At 42.2% G+C, this 18,079-nt stretch overlaps 1 protein-coding gene across 2 annotated transcripts in view; it reads right to left on the reverse strand.

The window, feature by feature from the left end:
- KIAA2012 (KIAA2012 ortholog) overlaps window positions 1-18,079 on the reverse strand; it is a 747,606-nt gene that overhangs the window by 214,210 nt on the left and 515,317 nt on the right. For both annotated transcript variants that reach the window (XM_085648973.1, XM_085648972.1), the window contains exon 15: window positions 13,984-14,052. In XM_085648973.1, coding sequence (XP_085505099.1) covers window positions 13,984-14,052 — 69 coding nt within the window. The remainder of the gene's footprint in view (window positions 1-13,983; window positions 14,053-18,079) is intronic.

The raw sequence follows: 18,079 nt of genomic DNA on the forward strand, positions 1-18,079 counted from the left end.
CCCCTTTGCCCTTCTTGGGAACCAGAAAGCAGTGGGAGTAACAACCCCGACCTACTTCTGGGCCAGGAACGCGCTCGATGGCCCCCTTGGCCAAGAGGGCTGTAACTTCCTCCCGTAGAAGTTGCAAGTGATCCCCCGACATTCGGTGGTACTGCGGTGGCATGGCTGGAGGGGTCGCCTTGAAGGGGAGGGAGTAGCCCCTTCGGACGATTTGCAGCACCCACCTGACCGATGTGATGGTACGCCAGTGGAGCAGGTGATGGCGAACTCTGCCTCCCAATGGCGTGGAATGGGCCTGAAAGCACGGACTAGGAGGGCTTGGAGGCGGATGCTGCCGGGGTAGGAGGTTTGGGAGGTAGAGGCCTGGATAACCAGGCTCTCGGGCGTGGGATGCAACAACAGAAAACTGGGGTCGCCCGGTGCAGGGCGGTGGCGCCGGGCCACGTTCCGGTCCACAGGAGGGACTCTTGAGGGCTTGGACCAGGTGCCCCTCAGAACATCAGTCATTGCTTCATTGAACTGCAGCAGAGGCTCCGAGGAGCTTGCTGGCGGTTGAAACACTTCAGTGAGGAGATTAGTCCTCACGGTCACAACAGGCAGCTCAGCCCGAGAGCTTCGGCCGCCTTGCGCAGCACCACAGAAAACGTAGCACCTTCCTCCGAAGCCACGGATGAAGGAGAGATGAATCCAGTGTCAGGGGAGGTATCAAGACCACTGGCATCCCCCAGTTTGTCTGCCCAGTCCTGAGATACAACCTTACTACAACAACTCAAACTGCTGGAAAACAATTACTTTACTTCTGTTCTAAGGCCAAATCTGCTCTTAACAAACTTGCTACAGTTGATGCTTGTAATGTCCTCCTTAAAAATTAAGTCTAAGTATCACAGGGGTCAAAACAAAGCTGGCAAGATGCTGGCCAATTACTTAGAAATTAAATATGAACGTAAAAGTATTGGTCCAATTCTAAACTAATCTACTAATAATTTAGCGTCCTCTGATGAAGATATTGCTACTACATTTCATGATTATAACCAATCATTATATTCTGATGACACGAATCCCTCTATCAAAATGTACACACTTTTCTTTGAGTCTCCCTAAACCCCCTTCGCTACCTAATGATTTTGAATTACTAGAAAAAGAGGTTACTCTTTAAGAGATAATGGATGCCATTAAAACCTTTAAAAAATCAAAAGCACCAGGTCCTGATGGTCTTTCTGATGAATTTTTCTCTACCTTCTCCTCTACTTTTACTCCCAAACTTCTGGCCCTTTTTAACTCATTTCTTGTTGATTCTGAAGCTTCTGGTTCCTTTATGGAGGCCTTGATTGTCGTTATTCCCAAACCTGATAAAGATCATTCCCTCTGTAAAAATGATCGTCCCATTTCATTAATTAATTATGATTGTAAGATAATTGCTAAAATCCTTGCCTCTCGACTCGAGAACATTATTCCACTATTGGTTAAAACTGATCAAGCTGGTTTTCTTAAGGGCAGATTGGCTGCGGACAATACTTGTATGTTTGCTAACGTTATCTCCTTCAAGATGAAGTATAAGTCTCCACTTGCAGCATTGTCCTTAGATGCTGAAAAGGCTTTTGATCGCTTAAACTGGCAATATATGTTTAATACACTTCAATGGTTTGGTTTTGGTTCAAATTTTATTTCATATGTTAAACTGTTATATTCTTTTCCCCGTGCTAGTATTTTTGTGACTAACCGTTTTTCTAAATTCTTTCCTTTATATGGGGGTACACGCCAGTGTTGTCCCCTTTCACCCTTGTTATTTGTTTTATGTCTTGAACCCTTCCTTGAGCGCATTCGTGTTAATACACTTATTTCTGGTTTTACACATTCTATAGAAACTAAATTGTCAGTGTATGCTGATGATATTCTGGTTTATATGTCTAATCCCAATACCTCCCTCCCTCCCTTTTTGGATGAGGTTCAGTTGTATTCCAGTATTTCTGGATATAAATTGAGCTTTTCTAAAACAGAAGTTTTACCCTTGAATTCTCTCTGCTATCAATATATGTTTAATAATACTAATTTTACCTGGTGTCCCACAAAAATTAAATACCTTGGTATTTGGTTTTCCTCTACCTTATCTACCACAATTAGTTTTACGTTTAATGCACTAATTACCAAAATACAATCACTTCTTCTTTCTTGGTCCCCTCTTCATTTGTCATGGTGGGGTAGATTAGATACTATTAAAATGATGATTGTGCCCCATGTCCTTTATACATTATCCATGCTACCTTTTCGGATCCCTGCCTCATATTTTTCACAAATTAATTCTATTTGTACAAAGTTTTTATGGAATAACAAACACCCCCGCATTGCTCTTCTGAAACTCAAACGTCCCAACACAGAAGGCGGTGTACGTTTCCCTGATTTTAAATCTTATCATTCTGCATTTTTAATTCGTCAATTTTTCGACTTAACTTATGATTTTGCTGATATCCCTATCCCTCGCTGGATTGTTTTTGAGTGTTCCCTATTAAAAGATTTTTCTTTTCGAAATATAGTATATATGTCTAATTGTACTTTCATATCAGAAAATCCGATTTTAAAATATTCCCAACAATTATTATATAATATTTTGTCCGATGGTTTAGATTCATATCAATGTTTTTTGTGCTCCACTGTCAGGTATAATAAATGTATCAAATATAAACGTAAATCATTTTATTACAAACATTGGGAGGAGAAGGGAATTATTTTTATTCATCAATTAATTCAGCATAATTCTGTTATTCTCTTCCCTGAGTTACAATTGCAATATAATTTACTGATTCATTTCTTAATGAGTACCTTTTACTATCAACAGCTTTGCAATCCCATTTAACTTCTAACAATTTCCCTTCAGCTTCTCCCTCACTTATTCCACTCACACTGTTATATAGTGTTTCTCGGGAACATAGGCCTAAGGCTGATTCTATTTATAGGATGTTATTATCGCCTGTTACTGCACGACCTAAATCCCATACAGAATTACTCTGGGAAGCAGACATCTTTATCGCTTTCTATATCTTTTTAGGATAAATTATGGTTCAAGTTATTTAAAACTTCTATTGACGCCCGTATTACTCAATCTCTATACTTTATTTATAGTAGAGCTGTCATTACTCCTGCTTGTATATCCAAGTTTTCCCCTACTTCCCCTTCACTCTGTTGATCCTGTTCTGAGTTCACTGGGACGTTAATTCATCAACTTTATGAATGTTCTAATGTATTGAAGTTTTGGTAATCTATTTGGTCTAAATGTATGAAAATAATTCAATATAATATTCCATTATCAATGCAAAATGTTTTTCTAGGTTCCTCCTCACCTGCTTTGGATGTTTCTACTCCTATTTCTTTACTGTTTGATCTATTTATTGCTCTAGCATTCAAAGTGATTTTGTCCTGTTGAAAAGATAACTTAATTATCATCGTTAACTTGGTGAAACTATATTTGTGATGAACACAGAATTGCTAATGTCTCTTCTCTTACTCTGTCTCAGAAAATGTAATCTGACCTACTTTGTCTACCCTTTACTTCTTATCTTTCTACTTATGCACCTGCAACTTAATTTCAAACTTCCTGTCACTCTTTCTATTTTCATATATCCTTTATATATATATTTTTCTATTTATTATTTTCTTTTCTTTTTTATTTATCTCTTTACCTCTCCTCCTTTTTTCTTTCTTTCGTTCTTCCTATTTTCTCTCTTTTTGCTCATGTTTTTCCCTTATATATTAATTGTTATATTTTATTCACAATGTATTCATTTGCTTGATAATGTATTTCTTTCTCTGAAAACGTAATAAAAAATTAATAAAAATAAATAAATAATACTTTAGGATTCACCTCTGACAGCCGTAAAAGCCTTAAATATTTAGGGTATGTCAATTCTCTGAAATCTTGCGATAGGAGAGTTAAATATGGGCGCCACAGTTTCTCAAAGGCCTCTCTTTGGTTGGTGAGTCTCAGAGATATCCTTTCCATGCCTAGTATGTTCCATAACTTATATAACCATCTTGTGTGGTTTGGCAATTGCGATGTGCCCCAATGTGCTAGCAAATTCTGTGTAGCCGCAACCAGTGCTAGACCTATCTGTCTGCCCTGACTGGTCTTCAGTAGATATGGAGTCGGGGGCAATCCCATAACAGATGCACCAGCGCCCCTTGAGCTTCACAGCCCCTCCAGCATCCATCACTACAGTTTGGGTACATTTTGTGCAATCTGGATGGAGTGAGGTACCAATACCTGGTGATTTTGACAATGGTTTTGGTAAGGGAAGAGTTTGTGGCCATGTGTCTTGCTCTAAAATATGTCTCGCCCCATTCTTTCTCTGTTAGCTGTCTCCCCAGTTCCAGCTCCCATCTATGTTGACTGTCTATATACGTCTGTTTATTATGTTGGATCAGGAATGTGTCTATCTCTGAGATGAGACGTTTGCCTGAAGTATGGGTGACCAATCAGTATTCGTATGCCGTGATGGGTCTCTGTATGGAGGGTTTATTACTGGAATGTGTTAACCAGTGACGGCGCTGTAAATAGTGTAGCCTTTCTGATTCAGGAAGGGCAAAATCCCCGCTCAGTTGCTGAAAGGGGATCACCCCTTCTTCGTCCATCATGTGCTCCATAGAGCGACATTCAGAGCGTCTCCATTCCGTGAATGCCCCGGGGTCAAGCCCTGGAGTAAAGTCTGGGTTATCAAATAGTGACGTCAGAGGGGAAGGGAAAGAAATCAGGCCGCATTTGCTGCTTATTTGATCCCATGCGTCCATTGTCCCTCGTGTGATGGGGGAAAGATATAGGTTCTCAGGTCTGTGGGATTTCTTAAGAAACTGAGTCTTCCACAATACCCATGCCTCCATCTGTAGGTGATAGATAGCATAGCTCCCTCTTCATGCATGGCTTCTTCCGGGACCAGATGTACTGGAAGATTTCAGTCTGTAAGGCTTTAAGCATTCCTTTAGGTGGCTCCAGGGGCAGTGTCTGAAACAGATAAAGGATCTTGGGGAAAATAGTCATCTTGACCGCTGCTATATGGCCCAACCACGAGATCTGATGATGTTTTCAGCTAGTTACATCTCGTCTGATTTGTCTTAATAAAGTTTGATACTTTATTGAGGAGATCTGTTGGAGGATAGGTGCTAACATAATCCCCAAATAAGGGAGCTTGGTATGTTGCCACTGGATGGGGTATTGCATTTGTAAACTTGTCACCAATTCCTGGGATATTGATAGGCTTAGTGCTTGTGATTTCTCTACATTAACTTTAAACCCTGACGTCCGTCCAAATGTTTCCAGTTCTTCCAGGAGTGTCGGTAGTGTGGAGGCTGGACTACTCAGCGTGAATAGTATATCACCTGCGTATTAGCTCAACTTATGCTGTTCACCCCCAAAGGTGGCACCGACAATCTGGGGGCCGTCTCTTACTCTTTGGGAGAGAGGCTTCATACATAGAGCAAAGAGGAGAGGGGATAGCGGACAACCCTGTCTCTTGCCTCTACCTATATGAAAGGGTTCTGAGGTGTGGCCCTTCACCCTCACTGTCGCTGTAGGCAAATGGTAACAGTTCATAATTTCTGTCCTGAATTTCTCACCTAGACCAAAGTGTGCTATAACTTGTTCTAGATAGGGCCAATGCACCCTACTGAACGCCTTTTCAGCATCTATGAGTAGCAGCATTGTCTCCCCTGGGGTCCTCGCTGCTTTTTTAAATATATGTAAAATGCTTGGGTGTTGTCTCTGGTTTGTTTATGCGGTATAAATCCTGCCTGATCCGGGTCTATGATAGAGGGTAAAAGCGGATTCAGTCTATGTGCTATAATACGGTAAATAGTTTAAAAACTACATCCAGTAAAGAAATAGGCCTACAGGAGCTATACTGCTGTCTATTTTCCCCTGGTTTGGGTACTACCGCAATAGAGGCAGTTAGCATAGATGCAGGAATTGCACCAGGTTGTGTGAAGGTGTTGAAGAGCCTTGTTAGTGTGGGGACTAAAGCGTTGCAGAATATCTTACAAAAAATAGGAGGGTATCCGTCAGGGCCTGGTGATATGGAAAGTTTTAAATGGGAGATAGTCTAGATTATTTCCTTCGGTCTTATGTCCTCCTTTAATGTGTCTGCTTGCTCCGGGGTAATGCGGGTTGTGTTCGTTCCCTGTAAATAGGTGTCACTAGCTAGGGGGTTTAGGTCTTGTTCCGTGTGTAGCTGTGTGTAAAATTCTTTGAATTTGTCTGCTTTAGCTCTGGGACTGTAGTGATGAAATTCCTGTCTCTTGGCGTTTCATACGCAATTTGTTGGCTAGGAGTCGGCCACATTTGTCCCCCCTGTGTAGTATGAGTGTCGCAGGCGGAGTGCTGCATATTTAGCTTGATCAAGGTCTAGTCCTGCCAGTTGTGCACGTAGTGTGGTTAACTGATGCCATATACTTGGAGCCCCTGTGCATTGGTGGATGCATTCTAATTCCTTAACCTGCATTGAAAGGCTGTCCCTTTTTTCCCTTCTTAATTTGTTGTTGGCAGCCAGGATTGAGAGGAGTTCCCCTCTGATTACAGCAATATGAGGTGTTTAGAGGACTTCTGACAACTTTTGGGCCCAGTGGCACTGCACCTACTGTACCATTCAAATCATGACCCTATTGCCTGCTAGATAAATGCACTTGTGCCTGTCTTGTTTAGTAGTAAAATGTAGCAATGATCTGGGTTTAGTGGGGTCCCTAGAGCTTTTGGCTCCAAAGCCACTGCACCTGCTGTACCATTCAAATCAAGTCCCTTTTAACTGCAAGGTAACTGCAATTGTGACTGCATGTTTAGTAGTCAAACATAGCAATATTATGTGTTCAGAGGAGTTCTGACAATATTTGGGCCCGGTGCTACTGCACTTGCTGTACCTGCTGCACCATTCAAATCATGACCCTGTTTGCTGCAAGGCAAAACACTTGTGTTTGCCTGTTTAGGAATAAAATAGAGCAATATTAAGTGTTTAGTGGGATGCCTGGAGCTTTTGGTCCTGATGCCACTGCACCTGCTGCACTATCGAGATCATGACCCTAGTGCTTCCTCGATAACTGCACTTATGACTGCCTGTTTAGGGGCCGATTCCGATCATGGAAAAACCGGGTACGAACCGTCGGTCGGAGTGTTTTCTCCGTCCGACTCGTACCCGGGAAAAAAACATTACAAACATGCAAGTACGATTCGCACGGAAACACCATTTCCGTACGAATCATAAAAAACACCAACCAACGAAAATATACATACAAATGTGATCCGGGAAAGCACCGACGTGACGTCGGGACGCATTCAGGCTGCGTTTCACGATCCAGGAAGTATGATTCAAATCGACAGCAGTCCGGACGGCAATATTTTTACGGTCCCCAAAAAGTGCCGGAAAAAGCGAAGTACGCCGCGATGCGAGCGGAATTGGGGGCCCGGTACGCGCAGTACCCCCCCTGCCCCCCGTATGTACGCGTTGAACACCCCCCAGCCCCCCGTATGTACGCGCCGAACACCCCCCAGCCCCCGTATGTACGCGCCGAACACCCCCAGGCGGCGGATGGACGCGCCGTCCCCCCAGCCCTCCCCGCGGATGGATGCGCCGTACCCCTAGCCCCCCCGTGTATGTACGGAGCGTACCCCCACCCCCGTATGTACGGTGCGGTCCCCCACCCCTGTATGTACGGGGCGGACCCCCACCCCTGTATGTATGGTGCGGACCCCCACCCCCGTACGTACGGTGTGGACCCCCACCCCACCCCCGTATGTACGGTGCGGATCCCCACCCCCGTATGTACGGCGCAGACCCCCCCACCCCGTATGTAAGGCAAGGACCGGGGTCCGCGCCTTACATACGGGGGTGGGGGTCCGCACCGTACATACGGGGGTGGGGGTCCACACCGTACATACGGGGGTGGGGGTCCGCACCATACATACGGGGGTGGGGGTCCGCACCATACATACGGGGGTGGTGGTCCGCACCGTACATACGGGGGTGGGGGTCCGCACCGTACATACGGGGGTGGGGTGGGGGTCCGCACCGTACATACGGGGGTGGGGTGGGGGTCCGCACTGTACATACGGGGGTGGGGGTCCGCACCGTACATACGGGGGTGGGGGTCCGCACCGTACATACGGGGGTGGGGGTCCGCACCGTACATAGGGGGGTGGGGTGGGGATCCGCACCGTCCATACGGGGGTGGGGGTCCGCACCGTACATACAGGGGTGGGGGTACGCACTGTACATTCGGGGGGTGGGGGTCCGCACCGTACATACGGGGGGTGGGGGTCCGCACATACATACGGGGGTGGGGTGGGGGTCCGCACCGTACATACGGGGGTGGGGTGGGGGTCCGCACCGTACATACAGGGGTGGGGTGGGGGTCCGCACCGGACATACACGGGAGGCTGGGGGTACGGCGTGTCCATCCGCGGGGGGCTGGGGGTACGGCGCGTCCATCCGCGGGGGGGCTGGGGGGACGCGCGTACATACGGGGGGCTGGGGGGGGATGGCGCGTATGCGGGCACATGTCTCCATGGTTGCTATTGAAGTTCGCTCCGTGCGGTGTTTTTTCCATACGGTTGTACAATCGGACGTACGGGATGGATCGTACTTGCGCGCTCGGACTTCAGTTTTCCGATTCGTACGTAAAATCGTCCGGGGACGTGTCGGACACTTTTTCCGACCCGAGGACATGTGGGGGAATTTTCCCAATGCGATTCGTATGTATTTTTTCCCATGCGAATCGTACTTGCCAGTTTGTACGGTACTTGTACGATTCGGACGGAAAAAAATCCGGATACGATTCGTACGGAGAAAATTTTTCTAGGATCGGAATCGGCCCCTTAGTTGTGAAATATAGCAATATTAGGTGTTTAGAGCAGTTCTGACAATGTTTGGACCCAGTGCCAATGCACCTGCTGCACCATTCAAATAACGACCCTGTTGTCAGCAAGATAACTGCACTTGTGACTGCCTGTTCAGTAGTAAAATATAGCAATATTTGGTGTTTAGCGGAGTATGACAACTTTTAGCCCAGGTGCCACTGCACTTGCTGCACCATTTAAATCAAACCCCTTTCAATTGCAAAGTAGCTGCAATTGAGACTACCTGGTTAGTAGTAAAACATAGTAATATCAGCATTTAGAGGAGTTATAACAACTTTTTGGCCAAGAGCCACTGCACATGCTGCACCATTCAAATCATGACCCTAGTGCCTGAAAGATAACTGCACTTGTGACTGCCTGTTTAGTTGTAAAATATAGGAATAATCAGTGTTTAATGTGATGCCTGGAGCTTTTGGTCCCGGTGCCACTGCACCTGCTGCACCATTCAAATTAGGACCCAGTTGTAAAATATAACAATTTTAGGCTCTAAGTGGGGTGCCTAGAGCTTTTGATCCTGGTGTCACTGTACCTGCTGCAGCATTGAAATCGTTACCCTGTTGTATGCAAGATAACTGCAATTGTGACTACCCTATAGTTCAACAAAGAATACAACACATATTTAAAAATGTTATTTTAAATAATATTATTTACACTTGTTACATATATAATGTATACATAAATCATATTAATATACATTTATTCCTAAATTAAATATAGTTACCACCCCACCATTTATCCTTGCAAAAAACCACACACTAAACATATACATTTAAAAATATTATTTTCAACATTTTAATAATTAAATCTTAATCAAACATTTATTTTTAACAAATGAGAAATAAATTAATAATATTTAATTAACTTCCCACCATTTACTCCTACATCTACAACTCACAACTAATAAATCAAATTAAAAATATTTTATGTACATATTTTACATACATATTTGTCATTTCTAAAATTATTATAAGTTCACTTCATTTATTATTTAGTACAAATAATTTCCTATAGACCCTTTACACATACAAAAACTACAACACACATCGCAAACAAAAAACATTTAATATATTACACCATTTACATAAATATCTTTCATTTAAATAAATAATATTATTTAAAATGTATTCATTTATCAAAAATATATTTATTAAATAATACTAATGTAGTTACTTCCCACCCTACTCCCCTACAAAACTTGCTACCCGCACCTAATACTTACCTTTAAAAACTAATTTTTTACACTATTAACATAAATATTTATCAATGGACTAGTTTGCATTAATTAAAAAATATTACATAATGATAATTAACTAAATTCCCACAGTATTCACCTAAAAAACACTCCGCACGTTCCTAAAATTGAAATTAACAAAAAATTAATTACACAATTATTAAACATATTTAATTAATATTTTAGGGGCTGATTACTATGGTGATTGGACAGAAATGGGACCGTACAACTGGTAGTCGGCGGTCCCGCCTGCCAAATTACGATCCGGTTGCCGTGGAGTCGGTAAGAAACATGCCTCTCTACATTGAGGCTTCTGCTGTGGCCCTGAAAAGGGCCCCCAGCACAAGCCCCAATGCAAAAAGGCATGTTTGTAAACCCCATGCACCCTGTGGCAGACACAATGTGGTTCCTGCCACACGATGTAGGGATGTTTAGGGGGCACAGGGCCCATAGCGGAGGGCATGGAGGACAGAGGCCCTGCCAGGGGCCCTGAAAAAACCTTTCTGCCAGCCTTTTCACAATGCAGGAACCGGCATGAAATGGCTGGTGGAAAGGTGGATCGTAATCCCCAAGGCGGTGCGTTCTCATTGCAATTCCATTGTAGTGTAAGCGATCCGAGTGACTGCCCGACTGGCTCCTTGACCGACTGCATCGTAATGTGGTGGTCTGACCACGGTTATAGGTGTCGGTGGGATCAACGCCACGTCGGAGTCGGTCCCACCAACATCGTAATCAGCCCATTAATAATTATATTTAATAAAAATTAAATTATAATAAATATTTTGTCTAAACACTCTGACAAGAGTAGGCAAGGACTGGACATAAATTGGTAGAAGTCCCTGATATTCCTGATGGATGATTGGATACCGCTAGGTTACCTCCCCATGCCACTGAAGATTGTATTACACAACTTCAAATACCTTGGATTGGGGATACCAAAGACGAAAGAACATATTATGAAGACAATCTGGCCCCACTCCTGAAAGACAAGAGATGGAGAATAAACACTGGAGAGCACTATGCTCTCGATCATGGGCAGGGCTGTACATTTTACAATGATGGCACTACCCAGATTCACATACATACTACAGAATAGTCCATACTCACTACCAAATACTTTCTTCCAAACTTTAAATAGGTTACTAATATTTCTGATTTGGCTAGATGGCCCACCATGAATAGTGCTCCCAACCCTCCAACGCTCAGTATACGAAGGGGGTATAGCACTGCCGAACACAGGAAAATATTAAGCCTGGGCGGAGTTTGCGGAGATTTGCGCGAAGTGCAAAAAAAACTCTGATCGCTATGCGGAGCTCCGCAAGTGGTGGAGTGGGTGAGAAAAAATGCAGTTCGCGATAATTTTCAGTGCTGGGTGTTTGTCCACGCAGTGAAATTATCGCGAATGGACCATGCACAGTGCAAGCGGGCGCTGCTTCCTTTCTGACAAAAACATCTAAGCCAGCAAAAACGAAATCCAGCGCAGCATCAAACATACAGGAGGTTCAGGTAAAAAGTCTGGGGAAACCACGCCAAAGATGCCAAGTCTAATAGACAAGTTTTAAACTTCTATAATAGGAGCCTCTGGTTATGCCAGATACCACTATGTTTCTATATCTATGTACAACGTAGTCTAAATTCTACCATTAAACCCAAAGAGGAGTATTGTGCATCCCATATTTGCTTACAGAACAAAAGTGAGTGAGGGTGGTACCTTACATTTGATAGTTCATAAGTCAGATCTATGGTATACATTATTCATGTGACATGTTCCTGCTCTCAATGTCATGTTTTTGTGATTCTCGTAAGATCAAAAATAAAGATGTCTTAAGTCCAGTTGGGTCTCGGATACTATGTGATAAAATGGCAGGTTGAATTTGGAACACCGCGTCCAACCACAAGTGTGAGTTTTCATTCCATTATAAAAGTCTTGCTATTCTTATGGATGTAAACAACCATGAAAGAGGTGGATCCAAGGTAGAAAGGAACACAGATACATGGGACTGCCTGGACATTGGCTAATGCTTAGTCAGATTTTTTCTTAAAGACTGCTTTAAGTCTTTATTCCTGGAATGTATAGTCTTGTGTTTAATGCTGAGTTCTAAAGTAAAGAAAGAAAATTATAATAAATGCCTCTGCATTTTTTACAATCTAGACTTTCTTATAGGTATGAACAGACAATCCCACATAAGACTCCATAAACGAAGAAACATATTCCAGGTTACAGAAACATGTCAGTGCCACTTCGAGGTACTAAATATATGCCAATCCGTTTTCTAAAACAAATTCGTTCTCCATTAATCATCTTTCACCATATTTGGAGACAGCATTCAAAGTAGACTCTTCCAGTTTGGTGAGAACCGAGAATCAGCTTGATGGTTAGGAAGATGTAATTATAGTATTCTGAGGTTCTGGGAGAGCTATGTCTAATACCAAACTATGGCGAGTACAAAAAGGAAAAACAAAAGGTGCCAAAAAGTAAACACTACAGTATGCACTAGAAAAGAAAGATCATCTAGAACCCCTCGTCTCCTACCACCATTTATTATGGGGTTTCAACCTATACCTAATAACAAGCATTGACAATGCAAATAGGTTTGGCTGAAAAGGAATGTTGTATGGTAATGTGAAGCATTACAACAAAATAGCACAGCAATAGATATGTATTTGTGTAGAAACAAATAATTGTAGAGTAATATTGGTGTAGGTTTAATGGTCAAGTAACACTTGGACATTCAAGCCAGACCTAAACATCTTTGTAAGTTAATTACTTCTTTCCTCCCATCTGTGTTGCTGTCAGATAAAAACACCATACATTATCTAGTTATCTAAGACACTTTAATAGCACTACAGTGTCATAAACATAAAACATGTACTCCTGACTCCCAATATGTGGGAGGAGCAAAAGCTCCTCTCTAGTAATTCTCACACAATTGTCTGGTGGCAACTGGGGTGTTAAGCCAGACCATAAACAGTCAGAAATTGGGTGTTCCCAGGACTTAAAGTTAACTCTACTAAGACTTAGTTGCAGCACTACTCATTTTATCTTTATTATGAACAGCTTCTCGCTGACTCCTGTGCCACCTAGCCTCTCTCTGGCAGACTCTGTAGTCCTCAGAAAGTGATAGCCATCTTCAGAGTTGACAGAGAGCAGCTGCTTCCTGCCACCATGTTAACCACCAAGAGCTCCTCCTGGCTGCTAAAGTGGCATTGGTCATTATGTGTTGACAACTTAGGAGGTAGTTGTTCCCTCTTAGTGACTTGAAAACGTAAACAAAAAGTCCAGGGAAGGGTGTGAAAAGGGAGCACTGTTAGAGGGAAAATTAGGTTTGGGGCAACGTGATGGGCCAAATAGGCTGGTTTATTCACCTTAAATTAGAAAATAAAGTCGAAACAGCAAAAGAGTATGCTCTTTCATTGATATTAACGTATTTCCTGAGTTAGTTTATAGTTAAAAAATGAAGAAATGGAACCAGGTCGCAATACATTTGTACCCTCGCCTATTGAGTAAATATCTCCCTCCCAACAACATATAATTATTATGCATGCAAAGACCTTATTGATTTAACACATTTAACCTACTGTTTCAGGGGCATTTTGAAGGGCCCCGTAACAGTGGCAAAATGCAAAATGATGAGCCCCCCTACAGAATGTGATGAGGTACCCCGGTGTTCCCCGTATCTCACTGATATTCATTGACATTGGGCTGAATGGGGCCCCTGGGAGGGTTGGTGGCCCTGCAGCAGAACAGAGGCCATAGGAGACTGTGCTACGCCCTGGTCCCTTAAAATGAAAATATGTATCACAAATATCCCTCACAGTAATTTTTATTTGTGAACTAAACAATCTTCGATATCTATTAACTCACCAGTGTAATATCAAATGTCCTCTCAGGTGGGATTAATAATTTCTTTTCTTTTACAGAACCATCCTGTAACTAAAACAAGTATTGCATTAAATTAGATAACAAAAGAATTGATTTACAAAAACATTTATCAGTAAGGAAAGTGCTACTACAAGAGTAAGTACTCTTTCATGTACTCTTAAACACCTTTCTGAATCTGCCCCAAAACATTAAATCCTAAATTAGGAAAAGTGCAAAGATGGACCAATGCTTTCTATTTTTCCTAACTGCTTGAGAACATTCCCTGAATATTCATAAGCATATGGCGGGGGGGGCGTTGCACAGGGTCAGCTCCTTTCAGCCACTGCTTACCTGCCTGTGGGTGACAGCATTCAGTTCTTGTACAAGGTGCACGTTCACACAATAAAGACCCCTTCAGTGAGTGGCAGGCACTACGTGTGCTTTCAAATATTTATGTTGGCTTTAAGACAATGCATGCCTTTCTATAAAACCATCTGCGAGAAAAAAAATAGAGCTCCCCTAGCACCTATTTAACAGAAGTTAGGAACAATTTGAAAAAAAACCCAGAATTGTCTCCTAAGCATATCAAATCACCTCTCTCTGTCCTCTGCTAATTGAATTTTCATCAATCTCTGCAAATAGAACTGACCAGGTCCCTGTCATGAGGAAACACCCAAACACATTACAGGTCAAAACATGTCAACCATATTCTGAGGGTCCTCCATGCGAGCACTGGGAAAGGGGGACATTTGGAGAACAGTAAATGGGACACACCTGGACTAGTCCTACTATTCAGGAGTGCACAACACCCACTCTTGTACAGACTATTCCTCAAAGCTACACAGATTCACAGAGGTACAGTACAAAGCCAGGGGGATATATAATCACTCACCACTAAGCATTCAATTAGAAACTCAGGAACTGAAAGGAATGGGGGATTGGAAAATGGCTGCATGGTACCTGACCAATAAAAAAGAAGTGGAGTGTCAACATAAAGCCACAAAACATTATTTTAATGACAACACTGATACAGTGAGGGGTGATTTCCACTCTATGCAAAGCCTATAAACCCATGATACATAGATTAATAATATTAGGGGAATTGGGAGACAAAAGGAGGAGAGATAGGCAATGCAAGGAAGCATACTGGGAAATCTTAGACTTAGAGGTGGAATACATTCTGGGACCCTCAGAGGTAACAAAAGGCCACATCACACTAAAAACGGAGGAATACCATTCACTAGACACTATCAAGGTCAAATTGACCTATGTTGCAAAACAAAAACACATTTATGGAATGGGGGACAAGGTAGGGAAAATCCTAGCCTGGCTCAGCAGTAGGGAACATGAATGGAAGCATGTACTAGCACTAATAGCCCCAAACGGTACAATAGTTTGGGACTGTGAGACCATAGCCGCTGCAATTATAAAATATGCAGATATTCTACACAGAGAGGCTGCACCTATGTGAAACAGACCTATAAGATTTTGTCTGAGACTTACCCTATAGGTGGCTACTGAGTCATAGGGCAACGGAATTGGAGGAGGATTTAGCAAGGGGAAGTGCAGTTGGCACACACACAATTACAAACCGGGAAACCCAAGGTCCGAGTGACCTGCCAATGGAATCCTGAAGAGAATGGTAAATGAGAAAATTACACTACACAAGATGCACATTGAGGCATACCACAAAGGATGCTCCCTCGAAACCTAAACACCACAACCAAGGTAGGGACACCTAGGAATAGATGGGAATTCTATTGGCCAATATTGCTTAATTAAGACGCTAAAATACTAGCAGATGTTTTAACAAACCGACTGAGGGGAGTGATCCTAGATCTGGTGCACCCAGACCAGAATGGATTCATGCCCCACAGATAAAAAAAAACCTCATCCTCCGCTACCTATACAATAACATTGCTGTGACAGGACTGGGGGTGTCATTGGATGCAGTATCGCTAGACACTAATAAATCATTTGACTGAGTGGAATGGCCCTTTGCATTGACTTCCATAAACAAAATGAGATTTGGGTCTGAATTCTTAAAATGGTTCAAACTGCTATATATAAACCTCAGGGCCCAACTCAAAGTAAATGGGATCCTCTCAGATAAAGTGGGGGCACAGGGCAAGAATGCCCCTTATCACCAATGTTATTTGCTCTCACCATAGAGGCCCTGGTGGAATGGATACAAGTTGAAGCCCAGGTATGTGGATGGCAATGGAAAACCACATGGAGGAACAGATATCGCTATATGCGGACAATATAATGATGTATCTAATGGGCCCAGAGGTATCCGCGACAAGAGGGTTCACTGACAAAATATCCCCTCTCAAGATATTGCCCTATAAAAATATCGTGACCAAAATATTGTTGTAAAAAATATTATCATCCTATACTTAAATGGTAAGCGCAAAAATATTGAGAAATAAATATAGTTGATGTTAATATCACTGTATTGAATATCGTTTTGAAAAATATATATACATTTAAATATTACACTTTAAATATATTAAATAGTAACATTAATTTAATAAAAATAAAATAGATTTCATGTATATTTAAACAAATATAACAATTAAACTTATTTAAAAAAGTTAAACACACATATATATTAATATATATTTACATATACTTAGTAAAAAAAACTATCATAAAACTAATGAGATTAATTTATATTATAATTTCAGAATGTTTAAAATAATTTAATAATATAACAAATATATATATATATTCACTGAAAAAACCATAGGTTTCACGCACGTTATAGTTAGCGGAAATTTTACTGATAAAAAACCAATGAAATTCCCCCGTTATAGTTAGTGCAGGCAACTATAACTCACGCGACCGCAATCCTCTGCTGATGACGTCAGATATTACATCACTGTATTTAGACACTTATTTACCCATGTCTTCTTCCATTAATCTTTAGCTATACATATATTACAAATATTTATTTTTCATAAAGACACATATGTCATCAGTGATGTAATATCTGACGTCATCAGCAGAGGATTGCGGTCGCGTGAGTTATAGTTGCCTGCACTAACTATAACGGGGGAATTTCATTCGTTTTTTACGAGTGAAATGTCCAGCTAACTATAACATGTGTGAAACCTATGGTTTTTTTAAGTGAATTTGCAAGGTTTTTTAAATGCTAATTCGTAACTATAACGTGTGTGAAACCTATGGTTTTTTCAGTGAATTTGTACGGTTTTTTAAATGCTAAGTTATGTATTTATTAATTTTTTTTAAAAATCGCGGGGTGCGCGCACCGTGCGCGTGCTGTGGGCGCTCGCTGCGCTCCGCGGACCGAGCACCCACGGTTCGCAGTGCGAGCCGTGCGTGCGCGGTGCTCGCACCTTGCGATTTTAAAAAAAAAATTGTTTTTTTCTCCTTTGGGGGTCCTTCTGTGACCCCCTGACCAAGGCTAGGGGGTCAGGAACTGTCCACTCTGCCCCCTTTTCACGTTCTCCACCTTTTTTTTTCACCCCCTCAGATTGCGAGAGACAAAATGGCGGCTGACACTTCCTGGTTTTGACCGATTCGAATGTTTACCGACATCTAACCGACATCTAACAACCAATCAGAATTGCGCACGGAAGGGTGCGCGCACTGTGCGCGCACGGTGCGTGCGTATAGATATTGATATGCTTTTAAATGCTATTCTCTCAGGAAATACTGAGCAGATTTACACCACTTCCTTGACCTTATGGCTACCTCTCTGCCAAATTTCACGTAATTCTGTTCAGCCGTTCGGGCTGTAGCTGCGACTAAAGGTCCTATGGAACAATGCATGGGGAAAACGCATTTTGGGACCCCCCCTTTTTCTCGGCCCCCGCTTGACGAATCACCCCGAGACTTTCAGGGTAGGAGCTGAGCGGAGCGCCCCATTAGTTTTGAAAATTTAGCGAGGATTCGTCAACCGGCGCCAAAGTTATTCAAAATAGAATTTTGAGATTTCCTATGGAAACTAGGTTGTAACTATAACTATCTACTGGCGACCGCCAGTAGATAATATATATTTATATATATATATATATATATATATATATATATATATATATATATATATATATATATATATATATATATATAT

This window comes from Triturus cristatus, chromosome 3_2, assembly GCF_964204655.1.
Source record: "Triturus cristatus chromosome 3_2, aTriCri1.1, whole genome shotgun sequence".
Classification (NCBI taxonomy): Eukaryota; Metazoa; Chordata; class Amphibia; order Caudata; family Salamandridae; genus Triturus; species Triturus cristatus.